Genomic DNA, 26,155 nt, shown 5'->3' on the forward strand with positions numbered 1-26,155 from the left:
CCCAGTTCTGTACTAGGTAGGCAGGGTCAGGGAGTTTGCCTGACACACTGTGGCTCACTATTTACAAGGATAGGACAGTCCTTGGGGGCTTGTCCAGCCCTTTTGCAGCTCTAATGCTGCACATGGTGTGCAGGGTGAGAGTCAGGAGAAGATGTCCTATAGTACTAGCAGTTTAGAGGGAAGGCACCAAAATTGGCACCCATCAGCTCTCTGTCACCAACAAGTTAGGATGATTTTGCAAAAATTGTGTTTGCCCACACTTGCCTCCTAGATGACATCTCTGTAGGTTCTTGCCTATTGGCTGCTTTAAAATTAGTATGTTGTTCTCTATTGCCTGTGGTCTAGGTACTTTAAATCTGTTACTTTTGTTCCGAATATCAGGGTGAGTGGGTTTGTGCATGAGTCCTTTAAGACTGAGATCTCCATTATCTGTAGTTCTGTGATCTTCTTGGTCCTATTCCCCATTGATTTTTTTTTTTTTTCAAAGCCAGACCTTTTGGGGGCATATCTTTCTGGTGCTGGCCCATAGGTCCCTGGTGTCAATAAGCTGTAAATATGTTGTGTCCGTGGCAGGAAGTGAATTCAGGGTCTTCCTAGCCAACATCTTGAGCCCTCCTTTTATTTTTCTTTTTAAGTCCATCATTTTGCTTTATGTATTTTTAAGCTCTGTTGTGTTTAGTATAATATGATTTCTGTATCTTTCTGTTAAACTGAACTTTTTTTTTCCTAATAAAATATTCATCTTTACCCATGTAATGCATTTTGTTTAGAAATATATTCGGTCTACTCCTAATATAGCAATTTTGGTCTTCATGCTTACTTTTGCATAGTGTAACTTCCTTCATTCATTTACTTTTCACCTTTCTGTTTCAAAAAAGTATATAGCCTGTAGCTAGCATATATTTGGGTGAACTTATTATTTTGTCCATTCTGACAGTCTCTGCCTTTTTACTGAATTCTAGAGTCCATTATTCTTTATTATAATTATTTATCTGCTTGGAGTTGAGGCTACTGGTTTGTTTTTTTGTTTGTGTATTGATTGATTTGCTGCTTCTCTTTTTCCCTTCATCCTCCCATTCCTGCTGTTTTGAATAATTTTTGGAATTCTATTTTAACTTTCCTGTTGTATTTTGCTTTCACTTTTGAACATTAATTTCTGGGTTGGTAGTTCCCCCCCTCTTTCAATACTTTAAAAATATTGCTTCATTATTTTCTAGGTCATTTTTTCTTTATTGTGTGTATCTCATAATTTGTTATTTAATGACAGACAGTGTATATAGAGCAGAAAACTGAGATAAATGTTATTTATCATCAGAAATAGGCCCATCTTCTAGTATCCAAAATCTATAAAGAGCTTAGCAAACTCAACACCCAAAGAACAAATAATCCAATCAAAAAATGGGCAGAGGACATGAACAGACATTTCTGCAAAGAAGACATCCAGATGGCCAACAGACACATGAAAAAATGCTCCACATCACTCGGCATCAGGGAAATACAAATCAAAACCACAATGAGATACCACCTCACACCAGTCAGAATGGCTAAAATTAACAAGTCAGGAAATGACAGATGTTGGCGAGGATGCGGAGAGAGGGGAACCCTCCTACACTGTTGGTGGGAATGCAAACTGGTGCAACCACTCTGGAAAACAGTGTGGAGGTTCCTCAAAAAACTGAAAATAGAGCTACCCTATGACCCAGCGATTGTACTACTGGGTATATATCCTAAAGATACAAACATGGTGCTCCAAAGGGGCACGTGCACCTGAATGTTTATAGCAGCAATGTCCACAATAGCTAAACAATGGAAAGAACCTAGATGTCCATCAACAGATGAATGGATAAAGAAGAGGTGGTATATATACACAATGGAATACTATGCAGCCATCAAAAGAAATGAAATCTTGCCATTTGCGATGACGTGGATGGAACTAGAGGGTATTATGCTTAGCAAAATAAGTCAATCAGAGAAAGACAACTATCATATGATCTCCCTGATATGAGGAAGTGGAGATGCAATGTGGGGGGGCTTGGGGGGGTAGGAAAAGAAAAAATGAAAGAAGATGGGATTGGGAGGGAGACAAACCATAAAAGACTCAATCTCAAAAAACAGACTGAGGGTTGCTAGGGGGAGGGGGGAAGGGAGAGGGTGGTGGGGATATGGACATTGGGGAGTGTATGTGCTATGATGAGTGCTGTGAAATGTGTAAACCTGGCGATTCACAGACCTGTACCCCTGGGGATAAAAATACATTATATGTTTATCAAATAAATAAATTAATTAAAAAAAAATAGGCCCATTTCTTTTTCCATGAGGCCATGAGTTGTGTCAACCTAGTATGTAGTTAAGTTGGGTTTGTTTTGATATTATTCTTCCTCTCATTACCCTCAGTAGCCCCCAACTTTCTCATCCCTTCAACAGTGGATTCTTGCTATCTTGTGCTTAGTGTTGGACCTGTATGGAGGTAGCCTTCCTCCCGGCCTTTTTCCTCTCCCCACTGGTAGACTGATAGTGCTCTTTCAGTGCAAGTCTTGTAATGGACAGTAGGTTGGGAGGGAGCAAGTTCCTAACTCTCCTCTTCCCACCCACCAGTGGGAGAAGACCTTTGGTTTTTATCATTCTAAGGTCCCAGGATTGAGTGGGTTTTCCTGTTTTTCTTCCAGTGGTCAATGGCTTTTGTCCTGTGGCAGTGTGGGCAAGGTAACTCAGGTTTCCTACCTTCTTGACTGTAACACCATCCTTTGTCTGGGCCTGCGTATAACTTTTAGAGTATGTGAGCAGTTTCTAGGATGGTGAGTCCTGTATTTCTCCACCTATGACAGCTGGTCACCCATCTGCTTAGATGTACTGCTTAGAGCCTCTCTCTGTTTTATCCTCTTTCCAGTATTGCTCTTGAGCACCCGGTGGAAGACCTTGTACAAGATTGAGAGCAACTTCTCTCTGGGCTTGGTGCTCCCAGCTCACATTTGTCCTTTAAGATATGGTTAAAATTTCCATGGTTTTCTGAAAACAGGCCACATTTTTCTCCTGTTTTCTGACAAGAGTCAAACAGTTCACATTTTCAAAGGACCTGCCATCCTTTGGAATTCAGTTCACCTGAATTCTTTGAGACCTGATAGGCTCAAAAAACGTTTGGATTCTCTAATTATGTGGATTTTTGTTAGTTTGTTGCTGTGGAAATCATTTTCTTTTGCAGTTTTCTATATCCTAAACACAAGTAGATCCTCTTCTTGTATTTAACTATTCTTACATGCTTTTGCCACATAATTTTCTTCTCAATCAAATATATAATTTTTCTCCCTTACACCTCTGAATTTTCTGAATTTTGATTAGAAAGGACTTCTCACTACAAAATGAAAAAAAATGTTTTGTTAGTGCATTTACATGTTATTTTTGTATTTATATCAATTCTTGTATTTATATTTTAATACACCTGGTGTATGTATTGGTTTTTAGCATTATATATTAATTCATATTTCTTTCTTTCCAAGTAGTTGTTCAGTTGACCAAATACCATTTGCTGATTAATTAATCTTTACCATGCTGATTTTCAGATATGTACTACTAATGGGCAGTAGGCAGGATTCAGGTTGTGTGCTTAATACTTGTATACTGTTTAATCACATTGTCTTGGTTTAGTTTTTGATATTGATGCTTGAGAGTTCAGAACATGGAGAGAGTTAGCCTCTCCACAGGCAGTGCCTCCATATTCATGGTCCTATCTTTCTTCCCCTCTAGCTCAAGAGCCATTTCAAATGAGATAAGGTACAGTAAATAGTAAACACATTGTCCTCAGAAGTATGTGTTAATTACCATCTACCTGATCTTTGTGACAGAATGAAAGAATTCTGTAGAACTAACAATATACTGTAAATTTTTGCATAGCATGTCAGTTCTAGTATTGTGTTACTGACTGAGATTAGTAGGTATTTCTAGGGATAAATTCCTTCTTCCAGAGGCTTCCTTTTAGATATAGTTTTGGGACATAGGTGAGGTTTGCTGGGATGAGGTCCAGAGTCAAGGGCCAAGAAAGGATTCTTGAGACATCTTTCGTGTAAAATGGTGGTTTTTCATGGAAAATGGTGGTTTCATTAAAGCACAGGGACAGGACCCGAGGGCAGAAAGAGCTGCTGCCCCAGAAGTGTGAGGGGTGGCTGATTATATACTTGGGAGTTGGGAGTAAGGAAAGAGGGAGGTTGTCAAAAGAATTTCTGCATGCTATAAAGAGGGCCTACAAGATATTGGAGGCTTTGCAATTGTCAAGTTAAGGTTGTATTTCCCTCTAGTAAAGCATTAATAGTAAGATACTTGGGAGTTTCCTTTCCTTCTGGAAATTAGGTTATTGATAAGAACACATTTTTTTTTTTTTCCTGGTAAATCACTAAGACATTTTGTAAACCAAGGGAGACTCCTGTCTTGCAGGACTGATCTCTGTAAGTTAACCATTTGTTTTTCCTTCCCTTGGCTTTAGGGCAGCCAGGAGTGTCTGAGGAATGTCACCCATGTGCCACCTGGGAGTAGATGGGGCGGGGGGGGGGGGCGGTTGCTGACTATCAGCTTGTGCTTTGTCCTCAGCTTGCCTTCTGTTCCCTCATCACTTTCCAAGTATTGCTGCCTGTCCTACAACTGGAACTTGACAAGGGGATCCCCATTTTTATCGCTGGACTTTCCAGTGTCTACCCCTGGACCTAACATGACCATTCTGATTCGTCTCCTAGATGAAAAAGTAAAGTCCATCACTGTTTGGATTCTCCCTGTAATCTCTTTTTTCAAACATGTTGACCACACCATTCTATCCTTAGGCTGTCACTACTCCTTGATCTAGTTACTTTGCTTGCTGGGTGTTCTTTCATCACTGTTCTTAGTTTCCTTGTTTTCTTGTTCTTCTTACCTCTTCTTAAGCTGCTCTACCCTTGCTGTTCTCTCAACCCCAAATTTTATTAAAAATTTCACGAAACCTTCCCACCATTTTAATTTACCTATTGAGATATAATAAAGAACATATCTGGTCTTTCTTTGTCCCTGTTTCCTGACACAGAATTTTAAAAAGCTTGAAATTTCCTGAGCGGCAGGACTGTCTTTGTTATGCTAATGAGGTCACTCAAGGTGGGCCCCTAGATGGCTTCAGGAGGCAGGATGGCCACAGAAAGACCAAGATGTGATTGGAGGGTGGGAACTGGCAGCCTTCTGATCTGTGGGTAGACGAGGAGAGCTGGAGACTGAGTACAGTCACACGGCCAGTGATTTATTTAATCAGTCATGACTACGGGATGATATTTCCGTAAAAACTTTGGACACCAGTTTGGTTCAGCTTAACGTGGGTGAACAGCACATCGATGTGCTGGGAGGCGGCATGCACTTAATCTGAGGGGCAAGGGCACAGACTCCGAGGGGTGAGGGCACGGGAGCTCAGCATTCTGGACCCTTCCAGACCTTACCCTGTGTGTACCCTTCTTAACAAAAATGTAAGTGTTGGGCGCCTGGGTGGCTCAGTGGGTTAAAGCCTCTGCCTTTGGCTCAGGTCATGATCTCAGGGTCCTGGGATCGAGCCCCGCATCGGGCTCTCTGCTTAGCGGGAGCCTGCTTCCTCCTCTCTCTCTCTGCCTGCCTCTCTGCCTACTTGTGATCTCTATCAAATAAATAAATAAAATCTTTAAAAAAAAAATTTAAGTGTTGTGCTTCCTTAAGTTTTATGTGTTGCTCTAGTGAATCACCAAAGCTGTTGGGGTTGTGGGAACCCCTGATTTTGTAGCCACGGTGGTCAGAAGGGCGAGTGACTTGGCCTCCGAAGTGGGATCCATCTTGCGGAGAATTGAACCGTTAATCTGTGGCACCGCCCTAACTCCAGGTAGTGTGAGAATTGCATTATGGTCTTGTGGTACACCCTCTTGGGGTGGAAACAGAACACCTGATCTTCTAGGGGATCCCTCTCTGTACCCGGGGATAATATGTGCTCTTTTAGGCATGACTGAGCTGAAGAAGTTAACTCTGACTTTTTGTTTTAATAGATGCTCTCTTATTGAAGGGGTTACTCGTCTGGTTAACTGAAAGAATTCATTTAGAGAAGGAATTATTTTTGTAAAAATGATGAAACCTACCTCAAGCACTGTATTTGAACATTGTGTCTAGTCTATTAAGTGTGCACTCATTTACCAATCCTTTCATGTACTATTGAGGTGATCTCCTTTGAGTATGGATCTACTGTTGTGGTTTCCTTGTGGTCTTGCTTCCGTGAAGCTTGCCTGGTGTCTCACTCTTGAGTTTCAGATTCTTTGGAAAAGGAGAGTGTGGAGCCGAGATACTTGGGAAGCGTTTAAGTTGACATCTTTCACATTGGGAAAATCTTCCTGGAATTTCATGTCTTAATGAGATGAAAATTGGGGAGGGGGTCTTCAGTGACCCCCAAACTTCAAACTTGCCTTTTGTTGAAGAGCAGGAATACATGTGTTTGCATCATAGCACATCCTATGTGTTTAGATAAGAAAAAGAATGTATGGAGAATAATCTGGATTGAATACCTTAATCGTGAGTGTACTTTTTCAAAAGTCTTTCTCGAAGTTTGCGTACCCTAGTTTGAAAACTGCTGTTGCAGAACATCGGCAAGAGAGCTGCTGCTTTATTTACACTCATTTTTATTGTGAGCTTATTTTCTTTAATTACAAAATCAATTCTTGTTTATTCCAAAAATTGTCTTCCTCAGTGTCATTTCTCAGAGATGATCACTGTCATCAGCAGCGGTATATTGTACGAGATTTTTTCTGGCATTTCAAAACATGTTATCACCAACTTGTCCTGGGTGGCCACAAACTTTACTACCCTTATAGCATTTAAGTTGCATAACTCATACAGGTGACCCTCTTTTTACCCCTCTTTGGGCTTCATTCTTAAAGCCCTCCTGCTTTTAGGAGGGAGGCATTTTTGACAGTGTTTTTCTCAAGTTTTATTAAAAGCAAACAAAACAAATGGTAAAAATGAACCATTGAAAAGACAGGATATAAAAGTTTTGGCATTTGAATAGGATTATATTCGAGTATCTTTTTTTTTTTTTTTTAAATGTGTCTGAGTTCCTGACTAACCTAGAGGACAGTCTCATGCAGGGAAATCTTCCTTGGCTTTCCATGATAGTAAGGTTCTCCTGGCTCTAGTTCATAGGGTGTTGATGTAGCTTTAATGGAGTGAGTGTCTTCTGGTATCAGTGTGCGTCCTATATTGAAAAAGGTCTGAAAGGATTAACTGCTTAATCCAAGAAGACTTTATTGATGACTTACTACGCGGATCCAATCATGAATGGGTTATGTTCACTGCGTTCATGAAGCTTATTGTCTAAGAGAAGGCGCTCATAGAAAAAAAAATATCATAAGCCCAATACTTAGTGAGATTTTCACTTCTGTCTTGGAGGGTTTTTGTGTTTTGTGGGTTTTTTTTTTTTTTTAAAGATTTTATTTATTTATTTATTTGAGAGAGCGACAGAGCACAGGCAGAGGGAGTGGCAGAGGGGGAGGGAGAAGCAGACTCCCCACCGAGCAGGGAACCTGACCGGGACTCCATCCCAGGACCCCGAGGTCATGACCTGAGCTGAAGGCAGATAGTTAAGTGACTGAGTCACCCAGGCACCCCTGTCTTGGAGGTTTTAAGAAGAGTTTTTCACCAATATTCTTGTAAGGAATTACTGTATATATGGTGTCATGACTTAAATACATCTGAAAAGTGCAGCGCATAAAAATAGATTTTTTTTAACCTAAAAATAACCTGTGTCATAAGAAAAAGACTTACTTAAAATAGCAGACTTACAGGTATTTAGATATAGTTATCAACTTCAAGGAGCCGCTTCTGTGTGCGTACACCTCTGTGTTTGTATGTATATGTGTATGTGAGTATGAGAGTGTGTGTGTGTGTGTGTGTGCACGTGCAAGCATACACAATAAGGACTCAACTAGGAATGTAACATACTATCATACTATGGCTTTGGGAATCATCTGGCTGGTTAGGATTTCAAAGTACATAATTAAATTTACCAAATTCATATTGGTATACTTATTGAGTATCAGCTGTCTCCACTCTGTTTCCCTAATTCTGTTCTCCAGCGGCAACTATTTTTTTTTTCTTAGATTTTTTTTTTAAAAGGCAGTTCAGAAACTTGCCTACATTTACATGTTTACCAAGGGATGAAAGGGGGATTTAAGCCTAGGCAGCAGAACATCAGAACTTTTTTTTTTTTTTGACAGAGATCACAAGTAGGCAGAGAGGCAGGCAGAGAGAGAGAGAGAGAGAGAGGAGGAAGCAGGCTCCCTGCTGAGCAGAGAGCCCGATGCAGGGCTCGATCCCAGGACCCCGGGATCATGACCTGAGCCGAAGGCAGAGGCTTAACCCACTGAGCAGGCGCCCAGGCGCCCCTTCTTAGATTTTTCTATTAACACCGTGTTTCTAAACAATATGCATATGCTGTGATTTATTGATTCATCAAGTTTTAGATCTTATCATTAACCCTCATTATGATAGGTAAAGATTATATTGCTTTTCTTCGACAGTTTTACTGTTTCTAGCTGTTCTGTTGATTGGCATATATAAATGTTTTGAGCTTTTGAGTTGTCTCAGATTCTCTTCTGTTCCAGAGATCTTCTCCATTCGACTTGCTGAGATACTGACCCTGTGGCTTTGTTTCATTGATCTTTTGGATTGAATTTCTTGTCTTCCTATGTCTGTCTCTTTCTAACGTTACTCCTTTATTTTGGTACAGCATACGCTCTAGTAAATGCTTAAATAATTGGATTCATGAAAAGAAAAGTTTTGAAGCAATGTCTGAAATACATTTTGTTTCACATTTTATGGACTGTTTTTTTGGGATATAGAAATTTTCCTTTAGAATTTTGAAAGCATGACTCCACTGGTTTTTAGCATATACAGTGTTGGTTTTGAGAAGTCTAATAAAATTGTTTCATTTCCTTTTCTGCATGTTAATATCTCCTATTCTGGCTTCTCAAATTTCTTAACCTTTTTTTTTGGCATATTTTTGTTGTTATCTTTAAAACTTGACATTTCATGGGACGCCTGGGTGGCTCAGTTGGTTGAGCCGCTGCTTTCGGTTCGGGTCATGATCCCGGGGTCCTGGGATCGAGTCCCACATCGGGCTCCTTGCTCATCAGGGAGCCTGCTTCTCTCGCTGCCTCTGCCTGCCTCTCAGCCTGCTTGTGTGTACTCTCTCTCTTTCTGGCAAATAAATAAAATCTTAAAAAAAAAAAACAAACGACATTTCATGATAGTGTGTGTTATGGTGTTGTGTTATGGTGTTGGTCTGCTCTGGTTTTGTTTGTTTGTTTTTGTTTTTTGTTTTGTTTTTTCTTCTGTGATACTCTCACTGCTTTTTGCTTTCGTTGTTCTCTATCTCTAGAATGGGATTTTCGGCCATCTGCGTTGTTTCTCTAAGTATTTCCTGTTTGGTTTCATTTTTTTCTATCTCTTTTTATCTTTTGAATTTCAAGGGAGGTTTTCTTTGACAAAATTATTGATTTTGCTATTAAAAAATTCTTAGAGTGTTTTCTTATTACTGATGTTTTTATCATAGGATTTTCAGTATGCTATTACCTGGGTTGGAGATGTGGTTTTGTTTTGTTTTGCGGGTTTTTGTTTTTTGTTTTTTGTTTTTGAATATTTGATGGATGACTTTTAAACTGTCTTATTACCTTACCTTACTTACTGTCAAAGATTTAATGAGTGTGTGTGTACATATGTATACTCCATAACTACGGGATCTCATATGTATTATAATTACATATAAAACTAATGGGATATGTATAATGGCATGTATGCAGACACACACACAATAAAAGTTCATCATCTCCTCCCCCCACCCCCCTTTTTTTCCTGTGAGTCCTACAATTACTTTTAGTACTCTTAGGTCCTTGTCTGTTCCTTGCATTAATTCTCTGCCCTCTCATTTTATTTTTTCTCTTGGTTTATTTTAGTCTCCTTCATATTAAAAAATTTCTTCAAATGTTGTACACTTAACTCTTGAACATCACCAGAGTTAGGGGTACCCAGCCCTGTGCAGTGTATAACTTTGGACTCCCACAAAACCTTTACTAGTAATAGCCTACTATTGACCAGAAGCCTTACTGATAACATCAACAGTCTAATTACCACGTATTTTGTATGTTACATGTATTATATAGCATATTCTTACAATAAAGTAAGCTAGAGAAAAGATCTTACTAAGAAAATATAAGAGAAAATACATTTACAGTACTGTACTATATTTATAAAAAAAAATCCAGGTATGAGGGGACTCGTGCTATTCAAACCTGTTGTTTAAAGGTCAGTTGTGCCTTCTTAAGGAATGGTGAAATCTCTGAATTTGGAGTGGATTTAGTGACTAGTGGACTTTAATTTTGAGTATGCTGATGCTTCCAACCCCATGCTTTGAAGGACCTATTGAGGTGCTTAGAAATGAATCCGTCTCATCCCCTCAGTATCCACTTCCGCCTGCCACTCACTGCTAATCCATCTGCTTTCCGTCTCCCAAAAGACTTATTAAAAGTCTCTCAGCTGCTGAACCCCCGCTTTTTTTCTTTGCTTTTGTGAGTTTGGATCTGTTGTCTTCCTTTAGTATAGTTTTAGTGGGATCCTAGGAAAGAGAGATCAACAAAGGTGTTCTTCTTGCATCTTTAACTGGAGTTAAAAAATTGAAAATTGTTAAGTGCTGTTAAGGAAAGGTCGATGGTGCCATGTCAGGGTAATTTTCTGTTTTCATTCTGGGCTTAGGTATTTAATGACATGTATAATATGGTAACAACAATAATGTTTGTAAGAGTTTAACAGCTAGGGAACCTGGGTGGCTCAGTTGGTTAAGCAACTGCCTTTGGCTCAGGTCCTGATCCCGGAGCCCCAGGATCGAGTCACACATCGGATTCTCAGCTCCACGGGGAGTCTGCTTCTCCCTCTGACCTTCTCCCCTCTCATGCTGTCTTTTACTGTCTCTCTCTCAAATAAATAAATAAAATTTAAAAAAAAAAGAGTGTAACACCTAAAATATTGTTTATAGCATGATGAAAAACATGATGCATTTTCTTGCTGGAGTCCATTTCGGTTAGAAGTAAAATAGAACTGGGGCACCTGGGTGGCTCAGTGGGTTAAGGCCTCTGCCTTCGGCTCAGGTCATGATCTCAGGGTCCTGGGATTGAGCCCCACATCGGGCTCTCTGCTCAGCAAGGAGCCTGCTTCCCTCTCTCTCTCTCTCTGCCTGCCTTTCTGCCTACTTGTGATCTCTGTGTATCAAATGAATAAATAAAATCTTTAAAAAAAAAAGTAAAATAGAACCCTGCATTGTAAATATGAACCACATCTTTATCCGTTCGTCTGTTGAAGGGTGTCTGGGCTCCTTCGACAGTTGGGCTATAGTGGACATTGCTGCTATGAACATTGGAGTGCATGTGCTCCTTTGCTTCACTACATCTTTATCTTTGGAGGAGATTATGCTGAGTGAAATAAGTCAAGCAGAGAAAGACAATTATCATATGGTTTCACTTGCTTGTGGAACATAAGGAATAGCATGGAGGACATTAGGAGAAGGAAGGGAAGAATGAAGGTGGGGAAATCAGAGGGGAAGACGAACCATGGGAGACTCTGGACTCTGGGAAACAAACAGGTTTCAGAGGAGCGGGTGTGGGGGGATAGAATAGCCCTGTGATGGGTATTAAGGAGGGCACGTACTGCGTGGAACACTGGGTGTTAGATGCAAACAGTGAATCATGGAACACTACATCAAAAACTAATGATGCGCTGTATGGTGACTAACATAACATAATAAAATAAAATTTTAAAAAAGTAAAATAGAACAAAATTTTCTAAGGGAAAATGTTAAAAATACATATATACTTTTTATGTTTTAAAATACAAATAGAAGCTCATCACCAATTTCTACATTATGTGTGTATAGATTTATTCTTATCTACCAAGGTGGTTCTGCATACGAATTTAGTAGAACAACCAATAAGAAATCTATTCACCTGTGTATGAAATGTTATTAAAATCATAAATGCATCTACTGGAAGAGACTTTCAGGCACTAAACAAGTACTTTTATTTTTTATCTGTAATTTTCATTTGCCTTTACTCTAACTTTATTTTGTATGGATAGCTTTTTAAACATGTTCTTTGAACACAGCAATTTTGCTTGTTGTTGTTGTTCTTCTTTTTTAATAAACCTTACACTTAGCTTTCTCCCTGCCTTTTTTTTTTTTTTTTTTTTGGTGCTAGGAAAGCAGGGGAGGCCGACTGGAGCTCAGAGGGGAGACGCAAGTGAAGTGTGATGTGGGCTCTCTGCTTCATCAGTTACCTCTAAATGGAGAGGCTTTTTGCAATCTCTTCTGTGTCTCTGCAATTATGTTCCCCTTTCAGAAGAAAGGTGCTGGGTCTGACCCACTGAGTGTGGGAAGGCACTTGATTTGATTTCCTGTCCCCTAGTGGTCCTGCTGAGGCTGAAACCTTGAAAGGTACTCAGCAGGAGTAAAACCAGAAGCCGGAGAAATAGGAACTGGAGCGTCCAGTATAGTCCTATGTCGTAGGGATGGGAGTCATGGCTCACGTCATTGGAAATGCCTGGAACTGGCATCAGCTGGTTTCTGCTGGGAGAACTCAGGGTTTGAGGAGCTACGGGATGAATACTTGTGGGGAAATAAAGGGATTCATGTGCCAGGATGGAAAAAATTAAAACAAGGATTGCTGATGATCTCAGATCTCAGATTCAATGACTGTCAGTTGGGTAAGGGACCTTTGCAGTGCTGACTTTTTGCTTCTAGAAGGCAACTTCCTTTTTCCTTGTTCTGAGAAGTATAGTTTTTTTTTTTTTTTAAATGAATTGTATCCAGATTTTTGTATTTCTTTCTAGATCTTTCCAGTATAATAGTTGTTTAAATAGTTCATAAGAATGGCAGTATTAATAGTAGCAATGCAACGCTCTCTCTATTACCTTTATGCTCACATGAAGACTCTGAAAGTTGGTTATTTTGCAGATACGGACACCAAGGCAAAGAGAAGTGAAGCCATCGTTGAAAGCCTCAGAGAAATAGAGAGGTGGCAGAGCAGCTACTTAAACAGAAGCACCTGGGGGCTATCCCTCTCTAGTGCTTTCTGGTTATTTCTTCCATCGACACCCTGCCAACTTCTTATTTGAAAACTTTTAAAATCTTAATTGTTTGTTCATTTGTTTTATTTCTCAGATTCCACATGTAAGTAGAATCACATGGTCTTTGTCTTTTTTTTTTTTTTAAGATTTATTTATTTACTTATTTTAGAGCACATGCATGTGACTAGGGAGGGGCAGAGGGAGAGAATCTTTCAGGCAGATGCCCCACTGAGCAAGGAGCCCAAGTTAGGGCTCAGTCCCACAACCCATGAGGTCATGACCTCAACTGACATCAAGAGTCGGATGCTTAACTGACTGAGCCACCAGTTGCCCCCCAACTTACTTCTTTTAGCATAATACCCTCAAAAGTCCATCTGTGTTGTCCAAATAGCAAGATTTCATTTTTTTTATGGTTGAGTAGTATTCCAGACTTGTTGATGTGTCTGTGTATATACATCTTGATTCATTTATTGATGGACACTTAGTTTGTTTTCCTGTCTTAGCTGTTGGAAATAATGCTGCAGTGAGCATAAGGGTGCGTATTTCATTTGAACTAGTCTTTCTGTATTATTTGGATAAATATCCAGAAATGGAACAGCTGGATCCTTTGTTAGTTGTATTCATAGTTTTTTGAGGAATTTGCGTAGTGTTTTCCATAGGGACTGTGCCAGATTGTAATCCCACCAACAATGTATGAAGATTGTCTTTTTTCCACACCCTTGCCCATCTTGTTACCGTCGTTATTCCTTGTGTTCTTGATAAGAGCTACTCTGATAGGTATGAGGGGTTACCTCATTCTGGTTTCAATTTCCATTGACCTGGTGATGTTGAGAATCTTTTCATGTGTCTTTGCCATTTGTTTGTCCTTTTCGAAAAAATGTAAACTCAGATCCTCTGCCTATTTTTTAAAGGTTTTTTTTTTTTTTTTTAAATTGTTGAGCTGTAGGAGTTCTTTATATATTTTGTCAGTTTGTACCCGATCAGGTATAGAGTTTGCACATATCTTTGCCCCTTCTGTTAGGTTGCCTTATCATCTGATGATGGTTTCCTTTGCTGTGCAGAAGCTGTTAATTGGATGTAGTCTCATTTATTTTTCCCTTGCCTTTGGAGTCACAAAGGTGGTGTTGAGACTGATGTTAAGGAACTTATTGTCCATTTTTTCTTCTAGAAATTTTACGGTTTCAGGTTTTCCATTCAAGTGTAATGGATTTTAAAGTAATTTTGTGTATGGTGTAAACAGCGGTCTAATTTCATTCTTTCGTAGGTGCCAGTGTCCTATCACCATTTACTGAACAGACTCTTCTTTCTCCCTTGGATGTTCTTGGCTCCTTCTTATATAGACTGTCACTATATACATTTGTATATTTACAAGCTCTCAGTTCTTTTCCATTGATCAGTTTGTTCCTATTGTCTGTACTACACTGTTTTGCTCAGTATAATTTTGTGGTGTAGTTTAAAATCAGGGAGCCTGATACCTCCAGTTTTGTCCTTTCTCCAGACTGCTTTGGCTATTTGCGGTCTTTTGTGGTTCCATACAAATTTTAGAATTATTTGTTCTGCTTCTGTGAAATGCCATTGTTGTTTTGGTTAAATATTGCATTTAATCTGTAGATTTCTTAGGGTAGTACAGACATCTTAACGATATTCTTCCAGTCCATGAACAAAGTGTATTTTCCCATTTATTTGTGTTGTTTTCAATTTCTTTCATCACCGTCTTACAGTTTCCAGTGTACAGGTTTTTTAGCTCCTTGGTCAAATTAATTCCTAGGTATTACATTCTTTTTGATATATTGTAAATGGTATTGTTAATTTTTCTTTCTGCTAGTTTGTTTTTAGTGTATAGTAATGCCCAAATTTCTGAATATTGATTTTGTATCCTACAAATCCAGTGAATTCATTTATTAGTTCCTATACTTTTTCAGTGTTTTATAAATGAAGTATGTCATTTGCAAATGGTGAGTTATCTTTTTTCCTTTCTGATTTGGATGCCTTTCTTTTTCTTGCATAATCTCTTCAGCTAGGACTTACAATACTGCATTAAATAAAAATGGAAAAGATGGGCATCTTTGTCTTCTAGATCTTAGAGGAAAGGCTTTCATCTTTTCATCACTGAATATGATACTAGCTGTAGGACCGTTATATATGACCTTTATTATGTTTATCTATGTCCCTACTATACCCACTTGATTGAGACTTTTTATCGTAAATGGATGTTGAATTTTGTCAGGGGCTTTTCTGTATCTTTTGAGATGATCATATAGTTTTTACTTTTCATTTTATTAATATGATATGCAGCTTGATTTGCAGATGTTGAACCATCCTTGCATTACTGGAATAAATCCCACTTGATTGTGGTGTGTGATCTTTTTCATGTATTGTTGAATTAGGTATTCTAGTACTTTGTTGAGGTTTCTTGCATCTATACTCATCAAGAATGTTGGCCTGTAATTTTTTTGTGCATGTGGTGTCCTTGTTGGGTTTGGTAGCAGGGTAGTGCTGGCCTCATAGAAGGTTTTTATTTTTTTTTTATTATTATTTTTTTTTAGATTTTATGTATTTGACAGAGAGAGAGAGAGACAGTGAGAGAGGGAACACAAGCAGAGGGAGTGGGAGAGGGAGTAGCAGGCTTTCTGCTGAGCAGGGAGCCCAACGTGGGGCTTGATCCCAGGACCCTAGGATCATGACCTGAGCTGAAGGCAGACGCTTAACAACTGAGCCACCCAGATGCCCCTCATAGAAGGTTTTTAGAAGCTTTAATAACTTTTCAGTTTTTGGAAGAGTTTAAAAAGGATAGGTATTAATTTTTCCTTGAGTGTTTGGTAGAATTTATGTGAAGACATCTGGTCCTGGTCTTTTGTTTGTTGGGAGAGGTTTGATTAGTGTTTCAATATCCTTACTAGTAATTGGTCTATTCAGATTTTCTGTCTCTTCCCAAATCAGTCGTGGAAGATTGTGTTGTTTGGAACTTACCCATTTCTCCTAGGTCGTCCAGTTTGAAGGCGATTGTTCATAGTAGTCTCTTGATACTTTTTTTTAAATTTCTGTGGTATCAGTTATAACTTTGCCTCTTTCATTTCTGTTTTTTTTTTAATTTTTTTAAAAAATATTTTATTTATTTGACAGAGAGAAATCACAACTAGGCAGAGAGGCAGGCAGAGAGAGAGGAGGAAGCAGGCTCCCTGCGGAGCAGAGAGCCTGATACGGGGCTCGATCCCAGGACCCTGAGATCATGACCCGAGCTGAAGGCAGAGGCTTTAATTCACTGAGCCACCCAGGCACCCCTCATTTCTGTTTTTATCAGTCTTTTTTTTTTTTATTTTTTTAGTTAGTTTGGCTACATATTTGTCAATTTTATTTTGTCGATAAATCAGCTTAATTTCACTGATCTCTTAAATTTTATCTTTAGTCTCAATTTCATTTATTTTTGCTTTGATTTTTAGTATTACCATCCATTTACTAATTTTGGGTTTGGGTGCTTTTTTTCTTGTTTGTTTTGTTTTTGTTTTTGTCGAGGCCCTGTAGTTAAATTTATTATTTGAGATATTTCTTATTTCTTCAGGTAGGCCTGCATTGCTATGAACTTCTCTCTTAGAAACCACTTTTGCTGCGTCCCACAGATTTTGGTGTGTCATATTTTTGTTTTATTTTGTCTCTCTCTCTCTTTTTTTAATTTCTTTTTTGTTCAAAGACTATTTGGTTGTTCAGTTATCTTTTTGTAACTAATTTGTACTTTCATACCATTGTGGTCACATAAGATGCTTGATATTATGGCAGTTTTCTTGAGTTTATTGAGACTTGTTTTGTGGCCTAACATATATCGTGGAGAATGCTCCATTTGCACTGGAGTAGAATGTGTATTCTGCTGCTTTTGGATGGAGTGTATATTTGTTTACTGAGTCCATCTGGTCTAATGTGTCATTTAAGGCTAATGTTTCCTTACTAATTATTTTTGTCTGGATAATCAATGCATTGTTGTAGGTAGAATGTTCAAGTCCCCTACTATTATTGTATTACTGTCAGCTTTTCCCCTTATGTCTGTTAATATTTACTGTAAATATTTCGGTGGTGTTATGTTGGGTGGGTGGGTCTTTCCTCTGACCCATTGTTGGGGTACATCAGCAACTGCTTCTTTGCATTTGTGGGTGGGGCTTTCAGTGGACACACCCATTGGTGCTAGCAATTGGAGAATTGGAGAATAGCTAGGAATTGGAGAATTCCAAAATGATAACATTCAGTGCCAGTGTTAAGAAGATAGATTGAGATCACAAAAATGGCTCCCACCGGTGTCTTAGTTTCTGTGAAGAGTCTTTGCTGTCTCCTGCCTCTCCAGGAGACTCTCTAAGATTAGTAAATGGACTCTTTTATCTAGGGCTTTTCAAATTGGTGTTTTTGAGATGGTTTCTAGGTCAAGTGATTCTGCACATGAGCCCCTTTACACAGTTTTTCCACTCACTATAGTTTTCTGGCTCTTCTGAACATAATCTCCATCAATTTTCAAAGCCGAGTATTTTGGGGGCTTGTCTATGCTGTGCGGGATCTAAGGGTTGGGATGCCTGATGTGGAGCTTGAATCCCTTGCTTCTCAAGAAAAAGTTCCATACCTTTGTAATCCCTGCCAGTTGTGATTCACTAAGACTGCGATGTTTTTTTCCTGGTGAGTCCATGTCTCTGCTTCTTCCTGTCTCATCGCTGCCCTTTTATCCTTTGTTGTGGAGGCTCTCTTCATTAAATTGTCCAGTGCCTTTTAGAGGGAGTTAGTCCATATTTAGTTGTAGATTTGTTGGGTTTGTGAGAGAAAGTGAATTCTGGATCTTGCTGTGCTGCCATCTTGAACCCAACTCTTTGCCCCGACACATTTATTTTTGGTTCTATTTAGGCCACTGGCTACCTTTTCTCTTTCCCAAACTCAACATGTAAGTGATCTTTTTTTTTTTTTTTCATCATCTGGTTACTATTATTCTTTTGGGGATTTTATCCAGTGTCATGACTTGAGATACTGTCCCATATTGCAAAGGTGAGTAACTGTCCGCCTTAAAACCAGACTTCTCTCAAGTTCCAGACTTAAATGTCTAACTGCCTATTTGACCTTCCTCGGTTAAAATCTAATTGGCATCTAAAATGTAACAGCTAAGCTCCTAGTTTTCTCTTCATTTATTTAACCCCACTTTTCAGTGTTCAGGTCAACAGCTTTGGGGTCAGTGTTGACTCCTCTCCTCCTCTCACACCTTAAATTTAACCCCTCAGCAAATCCTGTCACTTCCACCTTCTAAATAAATCTGGAACCCAACATTTTCTTACCATTCTCACTGCTATGACCTTGGTCCAAGCCGTCATCACCTCTCCATGGATTATTGTGGCAGGTGTTATGTCCCTGCTTCCATCCTTGCTCCTCTGCAGTCTGTTCCGATCATAATAGATCTTTTTAAAATGTAGGTCAGAGCAGGTCATTCTAAGTTCATCATTTCCGGGGCTTCCCATCTCATTGTGAGTAAAAGCCCACACCCCAACAGTGACCCATGAGGCCCTCTATAATCTGTCCATTTACCCTCCATTATCTTTCTAGCATCATCTATTAATTTCTCCTTCTCTCCCAGAGCTTGAGCTATAAGGGGCTCTTTTCGTCTGATGTCTAAAGGACTTATTTTCTTACTGCTTTAATTTTCACTCAGATATTAGTTTCTGGCCCTCCCTGTTTTAAATTGTATCTTTCCTGCTTTGCGTTTCTTAAATCACTAAAAGATGATAAGTCCTGGAGGAAGAGGATTTTGGAGGGCCTGTCTGGTTCAGCATAGTTACCATGTGCTGGCATAGAGTGAATACTCAACAAATATTTATTGAATAAATGTGGCGACAAAAAACAAAGTCATTTATTCAACATCTATGGTTTTTCGAGTACCTCAGTGCTCATTAAGCACTTTAAAATTCATAACCGTCATGTGAGATAGATAATAAACTATTATATATGAGAAAATGAAAGTGAGAGGCTCAATGAAATTGCCCAGCTCTGCAAGCTGGCATGCGAGCACAGCAATTCTGATTCCAAGGCCATTGCTACCTCTGTTGTTACCAGAAGGTAAGGAGAAGGCTGTGTCCTCAAGAATCTTGTGAGGTATTTTGTTTGGTGTCTCTGCTTCTTGAGGCCAAAGGCCATGTCTCTTCTTCACTGCTCTGCCGCCACCCCCAGCAGAGGCCTGGCACATGCTAGGGGCTCAGAAGATATTTGTCTCCAAGAGTAAGTTAGGAAGCTTGCCCAGCAGGGGGTCCCATGGCTACTGCAGTTTTACTTTTATACTGTGATAGATCCCTTTTTGACTGAAAGCCGAGTGAGGCAGGTCTAGGGGGAGAAAGTTGAGACTTATAAGAGAACCACAACCAGGATATACCAGGCATGTTTTCCAAAGACAATGACTGGCCACTATTGTCTGCTTTCATTTCATGAATTCTTCTTTTCAGCTTACTTTCCTCTGTTGTGCTTTCGTGGAGAGAAAGGCTGAGAATGCCATAGAGAAAAACCATACTCAAATAAAATAAATGTCTTCTAAGAAGATCACTGGAGTGTGAGGCTTCCTTTAAAGGGTATATATTCTTGAGCTGGGCAGAAGGAGGAAGGGGGAAAGGGATTTGAACAAAAGGAAACGGATCCAAGGAAAATAATAGCGTGAAGTAAGTCACCCTAATCTGATGCCTCCTGACTCCCTTTCAGCTTTCAGGTAGTTTCAGTGGAAGAACTGCTATTGCAAATGAGGTTTTGTATTTTCTCTCTTTAACAGTGGAATGGCCCTGCATGCTCCGAGACAAATGGGCATTTCCTTTGTTGTTGGCAACTTTTCTTAAAAGCATAGTTAATAAGAAAAAAAAAAAGATAAGGATTTAAGCAATTCACTCCTCAAAGTTAATCTATTTTCTTTTAGCAATCCCAAAGTAATCAATTATTGTTTTAAGAATTATAATGTTTTTAATGATGTCCATGTTAACTTTAGTTGAGTGAGGAATTAGCCATCTTAACGCTTTATAGTCTTGACAATACTTTAAGTCACCTTTTCTGAAAAGAAAATAGGCAACCGCATTGCATGGTCTAAAGTGTGGAAAGGAATCAAGTACCAATTTTAAGTTTCCCCACTTCTATGTCTCCAGGAGCACGGAGAACAGTGTCTTGTGCATAGTACACTATTGAAGTATTGGTTAAATAAAAATAAATATCCTCCCTTCCACCTACCCAGGCAAAACTGGAGGGGAAATGGCCCAGCAATTGACAGAGATGAAGAGACAGCACAAAGGGGATAGTGTTTTGTTTTCTGTTGAGCCAGTTTTGCTTCTGAGAGCAGCTCTACTTTTGGATAACTTAGTCCTACCTATTTTAATTCATGCCTGTAAGGTAAGTCCCATATGAGAAGTTTGAGCTACCGGCTCTCACTCTTAATACTCACATGTGTTTAGCGTTAGCTTTCAAGTTGGATCACCAACCAAAATGTTTCCTGCTGCTGAAAAGAGAGGTGTTTTAGTGAATTTACTTGCAGTGGCCACTCTTTGGTAGTAATCTTACTGAACAAGTATCCCTCTTGTACCTTTCCAGAGAATTTAGTTTACCACGAAAGCCATTAATTTCTTGTCTCTTTTAAAAACTTTTATTCCGTGCCCCCATCCAGTTACGACTACACTACATAGTTCTATGATGTTTATGGTGATCGATTTTATATAACAACTTGAGTGGGCCACGTGGTGCACAGATGTTTGATTAAACATTATTTTGTGTGTTTTTTTTAGGGTGTTTTAGATGAGTTTAGCATTTGAATTGATAGACTTTGTAAAGAAGATTGCCTTCCGTAATGTGGGTGGGCCTCATCCAATCAGCTGAAGGCCTCACTAGAACAAAAAGACTGACCTTGAGAGAGAGAATTCTTCTTGATTTTGGATTGGGACATTAGTCTTTTCTTGCCTTTGGAAACTGAAACATCAGCTCTTGCTGAGTCTTGAACCTGCCAGACTTTCAACTAGTATGACAACATTGGCTCTCCCAACTCAGACCTTTGCACTCAGACTGGAACTGAACTTTTTGGCTCCCCGGAGTCTCCATCTTGCTGACTCATCCTCCAAATCTTGGGAGTTTTCAGCTTCCATAATCACGTGAAGCAGTTTCTTACAATAAATCTCTTTATGTGTATACACCTCCTTCATGTGGTTTCTTTCTTTTTGGAGAACCCTAGCATAGGATGAACTGTGCAAGCCAAGTATGTAATCTGTGCGTTCTGTGCCTAGTAGCTCACATGTAGCCCTGTCTTCTGCCATCATTCCTTGAACACTTTTAAGTACTTGTTTCTGAATACTTACCTCCTGCGTCGAGAACTGTAGATTACAAAGAAATGAAGCACATTCTAAGACCACAGTCCAGTGTCAATAGTAGAGAAATGACTAGAAATAGGGTCTTTATGGAGTCCCACAAAAACTCTCATCTTGTAGGAAAGTTGTTTTCAGTGGGAAACTGAGCCATATCTTGTGGTTTGCTGTGGTGGAGACACCATTTTGGATCCCTTTAGTAAAATATTGACTGCTGTCTTTCCTCTGCATTCTATGATAGTACAGATACTGCCTGGGTTTGCATCTGTCTTCTTCAGTTTCTAGGTGTGTGACTTAAAGCAAATTAATGTTTGTACATTTTTAAAAATGTACAAAAGGAATAAAAATAGTACCTACATCGTGGCATTTTTATAAGATCACACAGAATAGTATTTGTAAAAGATTTAAAACAGTGCCTGCAACCTACCCTATTTCATCAAACCTAAGGTGCCATCAGTTGTGAGATACACTGCTATTTTGTGTATTTCTAAGAAAGAAAAGCATTGTCAACTACAATGACCAGATGCTATCAGTTGTGAGACCTGAAATGTTAAAGATATGAGAAAAACATTATGTCTTAAAAATCAATGAGGTACCATAGTCAGTATTATATAAGTGAAAACCCTAGACCACACAAGCTGATTATTCAGACATATTAGAGTAGGGGAAAAAATCTGTTTGCATTTGTGGATTGTTATATAGCAGCAAAATCCTACACCATCTATAATATTAATGAATGTCCCAATCACTTCTCAACTATTCTCTTACTAAAATGCATTTATTTTATTTTCTTAATGGGGTTTAGTGCCACCTTCATGACTCCCCAGGGTCTTTGAAAATCTAAGTAATGCAGGATGTCTGGTATACAGACTCAATATTTGCTGCCCCCCACCCAGTTCTTATTGTAAAGCACTAATCCCCAAATAAGACTATAAGTCTGTGAGGAGGAAGTCAAGGTTAAATGAGGTCATCTGCCTGGGGCCCTAATCTGGAAGAGCTGGTGTTTTTATGAAGAAAATGAGGGGAACAGCAGAGCACTCTGTCCCTGCCACGTGAGGACATAGAGGGCACCCGGTTGTTGCAAGCTGCAAAGAACGCCCTCGCCAGAAACTGTATTGGCTAGGACCTTGATCAGTTGTTTAAGCCGCCTAGCCAGTGGTCCTTTGCTCTGGCGGCTGAGCGAACTGTGACAGTGGCCAATAGGGAGGGGAAGGCACTGTTGGAGGACTGAGGATGACTCCACCCGGGCCCCCCACCACATGGCTAGTCATTCAGGGAACGTTTGACCTAAAGGTGCTTACTTGCTATTGGAAACCAGAGACAGGGTCTCCTCTTGAACTTGTCCCAGTTCTCGCTGTTCTGCTTACTCAGCACCAAAGGCGCACCCTACTTTCCTGACATTGTAATTACAAATTATTTTTATTTATTTTTTTACTAGTGTATCCAACTACATGTGGGAAATCAGCATTCTTGTTGTATATATTTAATTAGGTTTATAGTTTTAATCACTTTATGCTTTCTTCTATAGTACGTTGAAAACGTTCTCTCAGGATGGTGGTTTGATTCTCTGGGTACTGGTTCTGCTTCTTTTGTGTTTTACAAAGGAAATTTTGCAGGGCGCCTGGGTGGCTCAGTGGGTTAAAGTCTCTGCCTTCGGCTCAGGTCATGATCCCAGGGTCCTGGGTTCAAGCTCTGCATTGGGCTCTCTGCTTGGCGGGGAGCCTGCTCCTTCCCCACCCCCACCTGCCTCTCTGCCTACTTGTGATCTCTGTTAAATAAATAAATAAAATCTTAAAAACAATGACAACAACAACAAAAAACAAAGGACACTTTGCCTTAGTAGTCATTCTTGGCAATGATTGAATTTTGCTTCCACACACAGTTAACAAAGGAAAAAAGGCTAGAAGTTTTTCAGAATAATATAGAGGTTGTTTTGTGGAAGGGCAAGTTTTATCGATAAAAAATACTCCATAATTCAGATCTTTAAACTAGTTTTGTGATTTGAAGTACATGCACCAAACAACAGAAACCAAGCAAAGCATTAGCCCCTGGGAATCTTTGGGGAAACTTCTTTTAATGAGGAGATGAGATCGCTTGTAATTCACGGAACAATTTATAGGTAAATAGTGTATGTGACAATTGAAGGTGCTTGAAGAGGTTGTCTTTTATTAATAAATTCTTAACGTTGCCTCCACAACCTTGTTTACATAGTTTTTATTGGAGCAAAGATAAGTCTCTCCAATCCTGTTACAGACAGATGATTATTATTTATCTATTGCTGTGTATCAAAGTAGCCCAATTCGTAAAAGCTGAAAACAATCAACATATACAATTTGACATAGTCCATCAGCATCCAAAATCTGGGAGTATCTTAGCTGGGTGGTCCTGCTTTAGGGTTATCAGACTGTAGGTAAGCTGTTGGCTGGGGTTGGAGTCTTTGAAGACTTTGACTGGAGCCGTTAGACCCACTGAGGGACATTCTACAAAATAATGGCCATGTATTCTTGACAGATGTCAAGGTTAAGAAAGATTAAGGCCAAAAAATACTTTCTGATTAAAGAAGGCTAAAGACATGTGACAACCAAATACAATGTAGGTCCCTGAGTTAGATCCTGCACAAGGGGAATAATGGCTGGAAAAGACTTTATTAGGACAACTGGCAAAACCGAGAGCATGAAATAGCATCATGTAAATGTATCAGTGTCAAATATCCTAATTTTGGTAATTATGTAAGAGAATGTTTTTGTTTTTAGGAAATACCCACTGCAATGTTAGTAAAGGGGCAGGGGTGTCATGTCTGCAAGTTGCTCTCAAATGGCTCAGAAAGATGTGTGAAGGAGAGTGAATGACGCAACAAAGAGGGTCACATGTTAACAGCAGTGAATCCGGATAAAAGATCTTAGTCACTGTTGCTGTGACAAATGACCACAAATTTAGTGGCCTGTTTCTTTAGGTCAGAAGTCTGGCACAGTGTAGCTGGATTTTCTGCTCAGAGTCTGACCTCTGGGTTAAAATCAAGGTGTCAGCAGGCCTGCATTCTTTTAAGAAAGCTCTGTGGAAGAATCTGCTTGTTGGCCGAACTCAGTTCCTTGTGGGTGTAGGACTGATGTCACCATTTCCTTGCCTTCTGACCCCCAGATCTTTAAGCCAGGAATGGTGCTTGAGTCCTCTTCATGTTTTCACTCTGACTCCCCCTCCTGCCCTCTCGGCTTTTAAGAGCTCAGGTTGAGCACGTTAGTGTAACCTGGACAATCTAGGACAATTTCCTTCTCTTAAGATCAAACAGTTAGTAATTATTTTTATTTTATTTTATTTTTTAAAGATTTTATTTATTTATTTGAAAGAGAGAGAAAGCGTGCATGCACATGAGTAGGGAGAGAAAGGGAGAAGCAGACTCTCTGCTGAGCAGGAGCCTGATGTGGGGCTCAGTCCCAGACCCACCAGATCATGACCTGAGCCTCCAAGGTGTCCCTAGCTAGTGATTTAAATTATATCCGCAAAATCTCTTGCCATGTAACATAATGGGGTTGATACCAGGGGTTGAAGGTCCTGGGGGCTGAATTTCTGTCCACCACAGGTTTCTAGAAATTTTTTCTGCTATTCTTTTTTTTTTTTTTTTTAAATTTTATTTATTTATTTGACAGAGAGAGAGAGATCACAAGTAGGCAGAGAGAGAGGGGGAAGCAGGCTCCCTGCTAAGCAGAGAGCCTGATGTGGGGCTCAATCCCAGGACCCTGAGATCATGACCTGAGCCGAAGGCAGAGGCTTCATCCTCTGAGCCACCCAGGTGCCCCTTTTGTGCTATTCTTAACACCTTAATATATATTTGAAATGACATCAAAATAAAAAGTTACCAAGATTCTTAAGCATGGGGCAGGAAGCTGGAAAATGTGGTCATGGTATCATTCACATACTTTGTAGCTTCATTTCTCGGTAACGGCAGTGGGTCTGTTTTATCCATCAGGTCACCACCAGATCAAGCAAGGGACCTGTGAGGTGGTCGCTGTCCACAGGTGCTGTAACAAGAACCGCATAGAAGAGCGATCCCAAACGGTCAAGTGCTCCTGCTTCCCAGGGCAGGTTGCAGGTACAACTCGGGCTCAGCCTTCTTGCGTTGAAGGTAAGACCTTTCTGGTTAGTTTCTCTACTCTTGCAAAAGTACGTAAAACCACCACCAGCCTCCTTGCTTTCCTGTCTTCACGACGCAAGGAAAACTAGGCTGCTTCCACAAGTGAATGTCATTGCAACTCCACATATTGCTTGGTGAATAAGGTAAGTTATTAATGATATTTCTCAAGCGGTCCCAATGGGGAGTTCTGTTACTTGACAATCAGGAAGGTATGCTTTGATCTTTTTTTTTCTTTCCTCCTGTCTCTCCAAATTTTGTCCACTGAAACTCTTGCTTCCGTAGATACACTTTTCTCCCTGATTTCAAGCCCTCAACTCAAAAGTGATTAGCTTTTGATTTTTTCCACACACTAATATTCTCTGTATTTCTAGTTTCCTTTTTTTTTTTAAAAAAAGATTTTATTTATTTATTTGACAGATCACAAGTAGGCAGAGAGGCAGAGAGAGAGAGGGGGAAGCAGGCTTCCCACTGAGCAGAGAGCCCGATGCAGGGCTCGATCCCAGGACCCCGAGATCATGACCTGAGCAGAAGGCAGAGGACTAAGCCACCCAGGCGCCCTTAGTTTACTATT

General features: G+C 39.7%; 1 protein-coding gene across 1 annotated transcript in view; it reads left to right on the top strand.

The window, feature by feature from the left end:
• The window catches only part of TAFA4 (TAFA chemokine like family member 4), a gene marked incomplete at its 3' end in the record, with an annotated part of 116,148 nt that overhangs the window by 77,283 nt on the left and 12,710 nt on the right, over window positions 1–26,155 (top strand). The window contains exon 3 of the mRNA XM_080812866.1: window positions 25,420–25,575. Coding sequence (XP_080668992.1) covers window positions 25,420–25,575 — 156 coding nt within the window. The remainder of the gene's footprint in view (window positions 1–25,419; window positions 25,576–26,155) is intronic.

Source organism: Martes martes (genome assembly GCF_963455335.1).
Source record: "Martes martes genome assembly, chromosome: 1".
In the NCBI taxonomy this organism is placed as follows: domain Eukaryota; kingdom Metazoa; phylum Chordata; class Mammalia; order Carnivora; family Mustelidae; genus Martes; species Martes martes.